The sequence below is a fragment of the Dermacentor silvarum genome, chromosome 2 (assembly GCF_013339745.2).
Source record: "Dermacentor silvarum isolate Dsil-2018 chromosome 2, BIME_Dsil_1.4, whole genome shotgun sequence".
NCBI lineage: Eukaryota > Metazoa > Arthropoda > Arachnida > Ixodida > Ixodidae > Dermacentor > Dermacentor silvarum.
In genome coordinates this window covers 215,992,101-216,006,263 of record NC_051155.1, presented here as the reverse complement: position 1 = coordinate 216,006,263, position 14,163 = coordinate 215,992,101, and the positions used below count along the sequence as shown (strand labels likewise).

General features: G+C 47.5%; 2 protein-coding genes across 4 annotated transcripts in view; one reads left to right on the top strand and one right to left on the bottom strand.

Moving 5' to 3' along the window:
* LOC119442612 (uncharacterized) overlaps nucleotides 1-14,163 on the bottom strand; it is a 162,879-nt gene that overhangs the window by 77,712 nt on the left and 71,004 nt on the right. The window lies entirely within an intron of this gene.
* The window catches only part of LOC119442614 (potassium/sodium hyperpolarization-activated cyclic nucleotide-gated channel 2), a 411,864-nt gene that overhangs the window by 371,422 nt on the left and 26,279 nt on the right, over nucleotides 1-14,163 (top strand). For all 3 annotated transcript variants that reach the window (XM_037707554.2, XM_049662261.1, XM_049662262.1), the window contains 2 exons: nucleotides 11,550-11,713; nucleotides 12,478-12,752. In XM_037707554.2, the coding sequence (XP_037563482.1) occupies nucleotides 11,550-11,713; nucleotides 12,478-12,752 (439 nt within the window). The remainder of the gene's footprint in view (nucleotides 1-11,549; nucleotides 11,714-12,477; nucleotides 12,753-14,163) is intronic.

Below are 14,163 nucleotides of genomic sequence, written 5' to 3'. Positions count from 1 at the left end.
TCGAGGAGAGTCATTGTCATCACTCCCGCATTTCCCAAAAGGGCACGGGAGCAGGCTTTTCCGGCTCGCGACTCAAGACGCAGACGCTATGTCATCAAGAACAAACCGAGACCCCCACATTCCTATATACTGAACCAAATCTTCCGCTGAATTGAGGCGTGCACTATACGAATTCACCGTGGCGCAGCCGAGCGGCATATACGGCACGCGCGATATCACACACTCCAGCTTGCTTTTCCTCCCTTGTATACCGCCTTCGCTAACTCCGTCTCCTATACCACGACTAGGCTGTTATGCAAATAGCCCGTTTCGTCGTTCCTCTCTGCGCTACAAGAAATAAATCGGGTGCTTCAGCAGCGCTCGCCTGCCTGCTTGTCTGCACGACGACGGCAAACAGCTGGTTCCCTGCGCGTGCCCTTAAAACAATCCAAATGTGATGAGCGCTTTGACTGTGAAAGCGAGGCCGGATGGAAGGGTGTAGGCGCACTCTATGGGACTGTAATGGATTCGCGATTGGGGTTTAATGACGTCGCCGGCCGCCCTTCCTCGCAAGGGGAGAAAGGGTGTTCGCGGGTGCAGAGACGGGTCACGCGAGCGGCGAACGCTGCGCTGCAACTCTCGGGAAAAGACGACGACACCGCGACGAGGGAGATTAGGGCTGCACCGTGCGAGACAAAAGAACTAGAAGGAAGGCGTGTGTGCGCAGTGGTGGCAGAGCATATAGATGGGCAGCGGCCATTGCACTAACGAGAGCGATGCGCTGATTGTTCGGCGAGACATATGAAAACACGTTGCGTTTTGTAAGAGTTGCTGAAACAGAAGAAGAAAAATGCCAGAAGGGGGTGTTCTGCAGAAGTAACGCGCGATGTGGTATGGTAACTGCTTTCGCCTTGGCGAGCAGACGGTCGACAAACGAGAGGTGAAAGTGAGACCCGTTGGAACTCGAGCGTATGCATTATTGTGTCCTCGAGACCGAAGCATTGCGGTGAGAGTTTGATGAACGGAAACTGATAAGGACCAGGGGCAGTGCATTTGTCGCAGGGAAGGGCGCAGTGCACCGACCGAGAGTTTTGCAAAACCGTCTGCGAAAAACGCGATTACGCTCCGAGAGGACTGATGGAAACTTGCGAACGTTGCGTCACGAGACTTTAGAACAAATGAGGGCCTGTGAAGCAACGATACTATAACAGCGCATCGCGGTGAAAGGCTTAATGCGTACTGCCCCGTTAAAGTTATAAAAACGGGCATCACACGAAAACACCGACTCGGCCATTAAACGACCTATGTAGTTGAGAACAATGCGTCCAGCCTCGCATCTGTCAGAGAAACGCGAGAAAGTTTCGACAGAAGCCCACGTTGTCGTTATCTGCCCGTCGTGTCCATACTGTATTACACACTACACATTTTGAAACCTTTAAGGGTGTAAATCAATTTGTCGCCTGACGAGCATCGTTAGGGTGTTAGTTAATACAAGCACCCTTATTTCATTACCACCTTTAGGGAAGGGTGCCTGGCTGAAGTAGAAGCGAAATGAAAGAAAAATGTCGCCCTCAGCTCGTTATACTTTTCACTGTTTACGATTTTTTTTTTGCATTACTACACAAACGGCAAACGATTCATCCTTAAATAGGTTACGAAATAAATTCAGGGAGGTTGATTCGAACCCAGGAACTTCACGCGGAAACCAGACGCCCCAAACACTGCGCCACACAGAAGCCACGTTTCAGTTTTTCAAATATTGGTATCTTTATTATTAAATTGTCCAGAAACTTCAACTGCTTCGTTTCATGAGAAACCTTGCAAAAGGTCAAATCCTACATCAAAGAAAATGCGTTTGTTACGCTTGCAACCTAACATTCCGATATAGCTGCAAGGATATAGTTTTCAACGGTAGCAAACTGTGCGAACACCTTTCGTCGATAAACGTTGCAATTTTCAGAAATGTTAAATAGAAAAACTAAGAAAAAGCTATAGGTTATGTCCCACCTTGGCAAATCACTCTTGTACAGAAAATAGAGAGAGAAAGAAAAAAGATAGAAGAATGATTTTGCATCATTTGCTTAGAGCTACGGATTTTCGTATAGCTGAAGAACTAGGGAATCGTGGAGGAGGTGAGGTTGAAAACGTCCCACATTTATCAAATATACTTTAAACGTTCAGAATTTAAAGCTCGCCAAGACAGGTCCAGTTTAAAACTGCCAACTGGTGTTCAGTGTCCACATTACAAGAAAGAAGAGAAACAATAATAGTCTCTAACAATAGGTCAACAAAGGTTGTACCGGCAGCAAACAATACATCGAACGAAGATTTCAATATGACATAAGGCTTGCCTTCGTTCGAATAAGTTGAATTATAATAGCGGGACCAGCACGGCAAGGGTCAACAAACTGTGTACATCGCCATGCAGCAGGGTGACATGTTCCCTCCCTATGTTAGGCCATGCGCCTGCTTTGAGATTTTCGCGGACAGCTGTATAAAACTAACATCAGCGAGCATAAAATGTTTCCCTTTGTAATGCGAAGCTAAATTAAAACAAGAGGACCTCAAGCTTTCGGGAATTTATAGTCTAATCACAAACCATGGGATTTGCAATTATGTTTATCTTGTTTGCTTTTTTTTTTTATCGGTGCACACTCTGCACCACCACTGTGCACACTGTGCACACCAAAGTTGGTCCGCATATAGCTTATTTTTTGGACTGATCCCGGAGATAGTGCTGTCTAAAAATGTGCGCCGATCCCGAAGATAGATCTGGTACCAGTGGTACCACCGTGCGGTACCGGTACACCCGGTAGTATTGGTATCGGTGGTACTAGTGGTACCAGTGGCATCGGTACCGGTGGTAAGGCGAGCGTTCTGGCATTCTTCCTTCGTAACAGCTATCGTTTCGAGACGCTGTCGTTGAGACCCTGGGCCTCTGGTTGAAGACACAGACGCTGTCGTTTTAAGCGCTACGGACCTCTCAGAATAAATTGTATGGTTCATTCTCAGCCCCAACTGGCTCAGGAGGACTTTGTTTTTCACCGACTTCAACTGGAGGTCGAATGGCCTTCCAACTTTTGTTTTCTCCCGCATCATCTGGAATGCTCGCCATTACTGTCGCCGTACTCTGGGCCTCAGAATGATTCAAGATGAAGTCAACCTCACCCTCTCTCTCTCTCTCTCTCTCTCTCTCTCTCTCTCTCTCTCTCTCTCTCTCTCTCTCTCTCTCTCTCTCTCATTTCTCCTCTGGCCAATATTTCGCTAAATAATCTCATTCGCCAGCTGACTTCGTTCCGAAGTCCGTTGTTCTTTATCGTTCCTTCGCGGTCCCCACCGCGAATAATGTACGAGTCCCGAAGACGACCAAGCACAAACATCGAGAAAGACTTGCAGTCGCAGCAGCAGGACCGGAGCCAAGCCAAGTCGATAACCGACGTCGCGAGCTGCAGTGCTCGTGACAGGAGCATAATCGACCTTTCGGTCCCCTCTCTCTATTTTCACGCCCCCAGCAACCGCAGTTAATTTTGCGTCATTTCTTTCTTTCTGTCTTGTTTTTTCTGTCTTTCTCTCTCGCCTGTTTTCCATTGTTCACCGCCACAGCTTGCATGCGCCTCAAGTTCGACTTCGTCGCGTAGGCGCGACGCGCGCATTTTCTCAGACGCGAGCAAAAAATCTGCGGCTATATATACGAACGCCGCATTCAGCTGGGGTGCAGTCATAGTCCATATATCTGCGCGCGACATTCGAAGTAATCGAGCAGCGGAAAGCGGTGAACGGGAGAAAGCGTGATATCCATGGTTCCTCGGCGCTCATTTAAAATGCGGAAGTACGTTACCGCCCGGAAGCTTGCACTTCGGACAGCAGTTTCGTTTATTTCGTCCCCAAACCCGCGCCAATTTCGCGGAAAGCTTCGTTTCGGACCCGTCGTGGCGTCGAGCAAGTCGCTCGTGATTTTCTTCATCCCTTTAGAGCGCGAGATTGCGATTGTCATCCATGACCTTCTTTCATGCATCGTTCTTCCTTTTTTATCGCATAAATAGTAAACAAAACCACTCATAACACTAGAAATAAGAAGTGAAGAATACTTGACATGGAAAGATTTTATGTCTGAAAAGGCAGACGAATTTTAAGTAAACCGACAGAGAAAGAGAGCGGCGCTTTACTTCTAAACGACTCTTTGTCCAAGTCGTCGCACCAAGAAGAAGGCACCACAAGAACATGGCTCAGAAATACAATGAGAGCCGTCAGGAAGGCTGTGCGTCAACCGCTTAATGGAAAGCAGGCATTGTCTTGTCAGAAGTGAACATTCCCTGGCGCAAACAAATGTAAGGCATGACGTCATTCGCGCAATTATATCGTGCCTTTCATGCAGTGGCGGCACAGCACCGACCGAAATTTTTCGAGAGCCGTACAGCGGAGACACGGCAACTGCTGGCAGCTTCCTGCGAGATTGGTTCCAATAGCTTGTACGCGTAGGAGCACTATAGACGAAACTAACCCAATAAATACTGAGCGCTGAAACGCAGCGCTCTTTACATTAATGCTTGCAAAGTATAAATAAATGAACGGGCATTTAACTGTCAACGCGTTGTCACGGTGTATACATAATTACATATAGAGCGCCGGGAACGCACCGCGCATAAAAGTATTCACACAGTTCTGCCATGTTCGATTACTTTCGCCTGCAGTGCCGCATACTGTATCTGCGCAGTTTCACGGCGAGAAGCCACCTTGGACACAAAATCTGGCAAGTCTTCGGTGGCAGCCTGCCATAAAAGGCGCCGGTGATTGGTCGGCGTGGTAGACAGGGATAAAGGTGACGTCACGGCGCATGACGGAGAGAGAGGGAGAGAGAAGGTGCAAATTAAGGCAGCGGTGTAAGCGGTGAAGGGGAGGATTGTCAGCACGGCGACGAAATAAAGCCAAATAAAAATCACACAGTGCGAAAAGATTTAGCAGACATAGGAAAGGTAGCATTGCTCGACCATTGCCCACATAGGAAGCTGAAACAATTACTAGCCAGTACCTGCCTTCCCCCCCCCCCCCCACCCCCTATGAGTAGACAGCCTGACTTATAGGGCTGTTCTGAGAATCATCATCATCATCAGCAGCAGCAGCAGCAGCAGCAGCAGCCTATATTTATGTCCACTGCAGGACGAAGGCCTCTCCCTGCGGTCTCCAATTACCCCTGTCTCGTGCTAGCTGATTCAAACTTGCGCCTGCAAATTTCCTAACTTCATCATCCCACCTAGTTTTCTGCCGTCCTCGACTGCACTTCCCTTCTTTTGATATTCATTCTGTGACTCTAATGGTCCACCGGTTATCCATCCCAAGCATTACATGGCCGAGCTCCATTTATTCCTCTTCATGTCAACTAGAATATCGGCTATCCCCGTTTGCTCTCTGATCAACACCGCTCTCTTCCGGTCTCATGAAGTTAGGCCTAACATTTTTCGTTCCATCGCTCTTTGTGCGGTCCTTAGCTTCTTCTTGAGCTTCTTTGTTGACCTCCAAGTTTCTGCCCCGTATGTTAGCAGCGGTAGAATGCAATGATTGTACACTTTTCTTTTCAGCGACAGTGGTGAGCTCCCAGTCAGGATTTCGCAATGCCTACCAAGAATACCTTGCTACAACTCATGCAGTCTAAGATGAGCAGGCGGGAATCACTGACATCATCTAAGCAGAATCTGGTTTTAAGAGAAAAAAAATTGCAATGCGACGATATCAAAGGCGGAACACGCACGAGTCAAAGCTGCAGTCATGTGTGGCTAGATACGCGCCGTAAGCAGGGATGAAAACCGTATACGCGCAGGGCGACAAAGTTAAGAACGAACGTCAAGCTTCGCAAGACAGCCGAGGCCCCAGTGAGCAGCGTGCCAAAAAGGGTTTGCCCAAAGAGGTCTGACGGCGACGCGGGCTTTCGCTTAAGCCGCCGCTTTATCGCGTGATCCTCTCGGGGATTGCGAGCAAAACCGAGGCAAATCCCCACGGCTCCCGACAGTCGTCCACCGCTGTCGGAAGGCGGCGCCGCGTCCGCGACCGAGTCGACCCAGCACGCCAACATCGGCGAGCGCGCTACACTCTTGCCTGTATAAGGAACGGCTCTCGAGGAACAGCTCCCGGGAACTAAACGAGAATGAGAAACGAGAGAATGTCTCGTCTGAAATATTCGCATGTTCATCTTGTTAGCATACGGATGACAATAGAAAGAAATATTAAGTGGAGTCAGGAACGAAGCTGCAAGGTTGTTAGGCCTTATCCAACTGCTGAGCAGTTGGATAGCAGTTGGAAGAAACAAGTGCTAAGCATGCTAAGCAGCCACACTCGCAGGCGGGTTGCGTTCTTTGCGCCAAAAGAGAGCGACGACCCGTTATTCCACGCTGCCAAGCCGCGTGCGCCCTAAGCCACTGAACAATGTGGATAGAGTTCGCCTACCTCCGGTGTGCGCACAGCTAACAACACGTCGCTCAGGCGGCTCATGAATGCGCAGCCACCCTATAGATGGAAGTTGCTAATTTAGTAACCTTGATTTGAACGGAGGCGATGTTCACATGAGCGTCGCGTTTGCCTAATCACCGGTTTTGGCATGAGGCTAGCCGGGCCTGGTCAACATAACTGTCCGTTTCGTTTATTTTTGTGCACTATCATGTTTCTCTTCTTTGAACGTGGTCGCTTCTTTTTTCGGCTCCTGCAACAAGCTTAATTAGCTTTTCCGCGCAGCTTCTGCATACGCAAGCTAACGACAGTAGCCCGTTGGTGAGAAGGCTGCACCCGTCTCTTCTTTAATAGTTAAGTCGTTATCTCTTCCACACATTACGTACATGGCGTGCCTAACTACACTCATTCCTCTTAATCTCCCCACCAGAACCTCATATATCCATCCCAAATCCAACACTGCTGTTTCTATACCTCTTAACGTCACGCCTATCATGACGGCAGGGAATTAGATGGCACTACGAGATTATAAATTTCGCACGCATGGCATGGATTCTGTTGGCGCAAGACAGTGCTTGGTAATTGCGGGTCTCTGGGAGACGCATTTGTCCTGCACTTTAGATAGATTGCTCGATGATTATAACGATGAAAAGCCTGCAGCGCGTCAGTTACGGCACCACGATAACGAGATCGCTGCCACTGCGATAGGCACCATCGCGAAGCTGCGGCGTATCCGTTATAAACAGCGAGGGTCAGAGCGAATTGCAATGCCGCCAGTGTAGGAGCTCTGAATCTGACAAAGCTGGTCGTCGAAGCCATTGCGACTGGTAAACGAGTTCAAAACGAGCGCTTAGAAAAAAAAAGAAAAGAAAGAAAGCTGAATAAAAAGCAGATACATTTCGGGAACGCATTTAGAAATGGAGCAAGTCTGTTTTATCGATACATTTCTCCCGCTAGAAAAATTTGTCTCTCCCGGGCGGAACTGTTTCGTACCTCGATATGCGCATCTCTCAGCATACGCTCATGTGTATGTCTATAGAAAGGAAGGAAGAAAAGGAAAAAAGAAACATAACAATCAATCAGTTTTACGAGTGAAGAATATACGAAGAAAAAGAAGCGCCTATAAGAAGAGAGAGAAAAGAAAAAAAATAAGGAGGAGCGCGTTTGGGAGTTCTGATATGCTAACGACGGAGCGGAAGAAATACAGAAACAGAAAGCGGGCAGAGAAAGGGCGCCGCCCTTTTAAAATTTACGAGCCGAAAATTGCCCTCATATTAGGGCGTCGATTTCGTCCCAAGGGACTCCTCCTCTCCCGCCCCCTCCCCCCGAAAAGAAAAAGCCGACGATGTCCTTGGATTATTCTTTTTTTCATATTTATGTTTATTTTTGTTTATCGCACGAGATATTTTGTGCTTGACGTTCCCTCAGTGCCAGAAACCAAAGTCGCAAGACCAGCGTTTCGGTTTAAGTGAAGAGATATGAGACGCGCGTGAAGCGCCGAGATCACCGGGCCTTAGCAACGACCCCATCCTCGAAAGATTACAGCCCCGGCCCAGTCTTAAAAGAAACACTCGATTAGCACTCCGCAATTTATTACGGCTGAGATATAACTAGAAGGCGCGTAGATTACCTTGCTTTGTGAAAAGGTGTCAGGTCTTTCAGGCTAACGCGTCGTATCAGCCACACGTTGCAGGTATGCTGCCTTCGTCACTAGTTAGATGTTTTATTTAATTAAATGTGGGCCATGTATGCATGTACAGTGGTGAGCGCTGTTAGGGTGAACACCTCATTAGTATTCACGAGCCTATAGCAGTTGATGTTTAGCCCAAAATAAAGCAAACTATTATTTATTTTATCGGCATCATCATTAGGCGTCGTATTCGGCACATTTCCCCCCTGAAGTAGAAGGTATGCTGAAGTTATAACAACTTGAATACTAATGAGGTGTTCACCGCAACAGTGCTCACCACTGTACGCGGCACAGATAGTAAAAGGAACATCGCGCTGCGGTCTGATTGCATCCACGCGCATTGTAGTGAGAATCTGGTAAACTCAAATGGAAACCGGCGAAAGAAACGCATACACAAGAAATAAACAAGGAGCGCACAGGACGCAGGTTTCTTGCGTATGCGTTTCTTTCGCTAGTTTTCATCTTATAGCTGACCATCTATACTACACTCAGCCTCGCGGTGAGAATCTGGAATCATGGTGGGCCTGTATGTGCCGCAAGAGCAGTAAGTTCGCCCACGAAATGCTTCTCCCACTTGCCATCTCACCCCTCTCTTATTACTCCTCAGTGTTCGTCATGTTGCAAGTAATTAAGAAACAAAAGCAACGCTTGGCGCCTCGAGGATAGTGCGGCATTGACGTCAGTTTCAGTGTAGCCCAAGATATGTTTAAAGATAACTGCTATGGCATGAGTTTCCTTGAAATGAGAAATGAATGCTCAGTTTTCTTTTTGTTACTTGCGGAAGATTTCGATCAAAGCAGCAGATAGCGCGGGGGAATAGGAGTGCCAGTAAATTCGGGTGCGCAATTTGCGTTAAGCTAATCATTGCACAGTTCATTCACCATAATTCCACAAATATAATACGAGTTCTTCTTTTATGATTGACATCCGTAAAGTTCATCTCGCGCTACATTCAGAAACATGTCACGAATACACGAATATGAGGTTCAATTTTCTGTCTCGTTTGGACGCAGTGTACTCCGGACGTTCATCCTATGGAAGAAAAGCAATCCATAATGCTATCCCACAGTTTAACAAACTGTGAGGCGCGACATGCAGGAAGATCGCGGAAGATATACGACGCGTGAGGTCGTAAAAGTGGCTAGGGAGGTCTACTAAAGGCCCAGCAAATGGGCGCGGCGTCGATTAAAGCAAAGTACCGGTCGCAGCTCGGCAACGCGGCAGAAATTAAAGTTCCAGAGCCTAAACTCTGCTATCGTGTTGAGAAGATGTGCTCTAACGACCAACCTCCCTTTCATAATTAAGAGCGACCATTCCCACTGGCACGCGTTTTCCTATTGTGCTTGTTTCAGCAGCACGTGGTTCGCACTTACTGTACTAATGGTTAAATATAAGATGCAATTCCATTTTTCCCTTGTAGTTTGTCCTGTGATGAACCAATAAAGCTTATTACACAGCGAGGGGCCACATAAGGGGAAAGGAAAGGGAAGGAGGTCGAATCGCAGTGCTTTATATTTTCGGTGGGTAGCAGATTCTGAGCATCACTTACGCGATATATTTCAAATGGGCTTTTCTGCTTGTCTAACATGTTATGTTGTGCAACACGTTAGGAAGGTGGCACAAGGACGAGGTTAGTGAAGCGCCGACTTCTGAAACTTCCGCCGCTTCGGGCGGCAAGAAAAATTCGTGGGGCCGCAACATTCATATGGGCACGGATTAACAGCGAAGCTGTTTAGGCTGCATACACGGGCTGCATACATGGGCTGCATACATTATGAAATCATACATTATTTTGCATACATAACACTCATACACACGCATACATTTATACACATTTATTTTATTTTGAAACGGTGGTGATCACTGCATGCTTTATGATCCATATGATACACACCCCACTACGCCGACACAAGCGCCGCCGCGGTCACCGCACCTCCCATGCATCTGCCGCAACCGCTGCTGCAGCCGCGCCGGCACTTCCAACGCGCATGACGTCATAACCACATAAGCGCAGGCCACGTGCACACGCGCCGTCGCCACACTCTTTCCCCTTCTTCCCTTACCCGTCTCCACTGCTTCAACGCTTTCACCACACTCTTTGCTCCTTTCCCTTACCCGTCTCCATTCCTGTCCACGCACAGTGTCCTCGATACGGACGTAAGCCGCTCAGGGTAGCCCCCCTGGGAACGCATGCGGGGGAGACATACGGGGGCTAGAGGTAAACAGCTCCGCTGTAAAAGGTGATGATGATGATGGATGGGGTTTTATGGCGCAAGGACCAGATATGGCCAAAGAGTGTCATGCACGTGGTGATGAGCTTTATGCACGACACTACTGTAACCCACTATGATATAACCTAGTTTATAGAAAGCGTTGACAACTGGGCGAGTTGGTACGGTCAATTAAATCAGTTGTTAGTCTGCGTTCGTCTGTCTCACTTCTTTCCTTGTGTCCCGTCCTACCGCGCAGTTTGTTAAAAAAAATAACCCAGTGTGGTTACGTAACACCAGGTTAACCCTTGTTGCCTGGAAAACCCGAAGTAAACGAAGAGAAGACAGAAAAGGTTGAAAGTAGGAGATAAAGGCGAAGTTTTCAGAGGATGACAGGAAAAGGCAACTATCGATTTCCCCCGGGTGGGTCCATCGGGCGGTGGGGTCGGGACGGCGGTGCCGTCTACATGAAGCCGAGGCCAAAGGGATGCGTTGCCTCCGCCGAGGCGCCTTATGAGTCCAAGCACTCAGCATCGGCTCAACCCCCGGGACCCCAATTCCCCGGACACGGCTCAGCCACACACGGCTAAACGCGGGAGGGTTATGCCGTCATGTGCTCGGGTCCGTGGTGTCGCAACACACCAAACGCCTGCTGACGCAGTCACCCCTACGAGGGCGGCAAGAAAGAGCCAATCATGAACAATGAACAGAATGAAAGTGAATATGGCAAATTAGTTCTGCGGAAGCCCCCAAGGTGGAGGAGTGTTCATGGAAGGAAAAATAACTACAAGTTCGGTGGATGACAATTTTTCTTTCAAGAATGAAAATGAACAGCATAAGCAGCTTAAGGACACTCGTACCAGCATACAAGTAAGATTATTCACAACCAATGACTATTTGCTTCATGGTTTCGGCAGTGTTCCATCACAATCAAGGTCAATTATAACTGTATATCAAGAACTGAAGCAAAGGACACAAGAAAGGATAGCAAGAAAGCGCGAGAAGTTCATCTGAACTAATTCGTCTTGGCGCCTTCTGCAATATACAACCTATCTCATGTTCCCTGTTTGCCGTAGCGTTAGCGCTTTCACGTAATGACATTGTGCAGCACGTTATTGCAAGCTGTGAGCTCGGAAGTGTCGAACAACGTCGCGGTGACAGGATAGTGGCCAATTCCCGTCAGTTCTCGACCTGCCGACTCGAAGCGCTAACGCGGGCTCCTGACGTCGCAGGTTTTACTGGGACCTGTGCATGTTACTGCTCCTGGTGGCGAACCTCATCGTCCTACCAGTGGCAATCTCGTTCTTCAACGACGACCTGTCGATCCGGTGGATAGCCTTCAACTGCCTCTCGGACACCATCTTCCTGCTCGACATTGTCGTCAACTTCCGAACGGGTAAGTTCGCCTTCGCCGCCTTGGTGCCACTCGTGCACGCATTAGCATTGCACATCTTTTCGACCGATCGGTTCAAATTTCCAATGAAGCACTGACACGCGCTTTTTTCAAGGTTATTAACACCCAATATCGTCGAATCACGTTTCTGTACAACTGAGGATGCCGCTATGTCCTTCTTTCGAATATTGAGAAATGACTGCCAATCTATTTTTTTTACATTGCAAAGAGCATGTATACACGTATTTCTGCCCCGGATGAGCCGAACAAAGCTCGTGTTTGACGCCGCGATACCAGTGCCGCTCTTTTTAGTCGATCTGTGTTTCAGTTACACAGATCCAGTTACGCTTCTGGCTAGAGTTTCTTTGTCCAAGGCGCACCTTTAGAGGCTTTTCGATCAGAGCTGTCCCTAACACCCTTCTGATAGGGTATTAAACTTGGGCATTAACAAATAGCTTACTTCTGAAAAAAATCAGTGCACCACTGAGCCTGAGTACAATTCAATATTCTGTTACTGTGACAGATAACTAAGTACGCATATAGCGCACTGATTCAGAAATAAAGCGCCGACTGCTAAAAATAACTTATTTTTCTTCTTTTTTATTCATATATGTGTTATTAATGCAAAAGAGATGAGGGGCGGAGAGAAAATGCACAAGCGCCCGTAGGTGTCCGCATTCTTCGAGCTGAGTTTGCTGTACTGACGGCAAATGCAAACGTCTCTCCGAGCATTGACTGATACGTTATGTCAACCGGGCTGTGCGCAGGAATCATGCACCAGGACAACTCCGAGCAGGTGATCCTGGATCCCAAGCTGATCGCGCACCACTACATCCGCACCTGGTTCTTCCTGGACCTCATCAGCTCGATCCCTCTCGACTACATATTCCTCATCTTCATCCAGGACTACAGCGACAGCTTCCAGCTGTTGCACGCAGGTCGCGCTCTGCGCATACTGCGTTTCGCCAAGATGCTCAGCCTCCTCAGGCTACTCAGGCTGTCGAGGCTCGTCCGATACGTCAGCCAATGGGAAGAGGTCTACGTAAGTGTCCCTTGACGTATCTACACATCGCTGTGTTTCGTGGTACTTGGCGCAGCCGTCGAGCTTCGCGAATCAGGAATGTTACTGAAAGCGTGGTTGCTATTAGAGGCAGCTGCTTCTGGAGCCAAAATGTTCTTTACAGGCTCTCTTCCAAACAGACGACCGCAGAAGCGTTCTGCACAAGCGCAGAAGTACGCGCACTCGTTAAGTTATCTGTCCTAGCTAATATCCGTGGTCTGCAATGGACTGCGCTGAAAATGGCAGCTCATAAGATGCTTCCGTGCATGTCCCACCCTACTTCGATAAGAACACTCTCTTGTTAGGTTCACATCCAGTTACGTTCCAGTTAGCAGCGTTTCGAGTAGGGCTTCAAGCACTGTGAGCTTATACTTTTTTCCTTTTCTACGTCTGCGAAAACATAAACATCGCAATGGTAGTGCTGTGCTGTGATCGCAAGCAGAGCATCATTTCTGTGAGCAAGCGGTCGGCAAGGTGACTGGTCCTGGTAGTAAGGTAGAGTTCTGAGTGACATACCTTGAGAAGCAAAGCGAATGGTACACTCGAAAACAAAAATTGTCCCGATGATGAAGAATTGGTATAACCGGGACAAAAATAAATAATATCTTATTTTCATATTGCGCGGATAAGGTTTCATTCGCTGTACATTTCACAAATGAAAAGAAAATATTACAGTTCAAGAAACTGTGCACTAAATTCTACGGCAATAGTACATTTCCATTTCTTGTAGTTGTTCTAACAAGCGTTGCTTCGAGTGTTTATTCAGTCATTGGTTTAATATGCATGCTTTTCCTTTGCGTTCCATGTCGCATTTTACACAACTAATAAAGGTGAAAAAGATCAGTATTACTCAGTACTATACGGCGAATTAGTATTTATTACAGACAAACATACGCACTGGGTTAGTTGAGGTATCGGTTATGAGGCTAATTTTCTTGTGCTTATTCTAGTCTAGCGGTCTATATATGTGAAGTGAATCTCAGTAAGGAAATCTGGCAGCCGTGAAGCCGTAAAGAAGTATTCAATTTTCGGTATTGAATACTTCCTTTGGCAGCTCTTCTCTTCGCAATGTGGGCTCATATTTCTTCGCTAGATCATTCTTTTGGAAACGAGAACAACTCTTTAACAACACTTTAACCCTCTGTCACCGGTTCGTTTATATCAGCCTATACCGCTTGAGCTCGTTTAACAATGGCACGAATTGAATTGAATTGTTCATTACTGCACCAAGAAAGAGCGTACTTCTAATTTGTTACACGGATTACAAAAAAAACTGCACAATAGGAGTGATAAAGCAAATCTCATTTTAGATCAGAAAACAGGGATATCGCAAAAGGAAAACTGCCTAGTTTTTGTGCGACAATGACATTTGAATGAAGCCGTTCGAACAAAC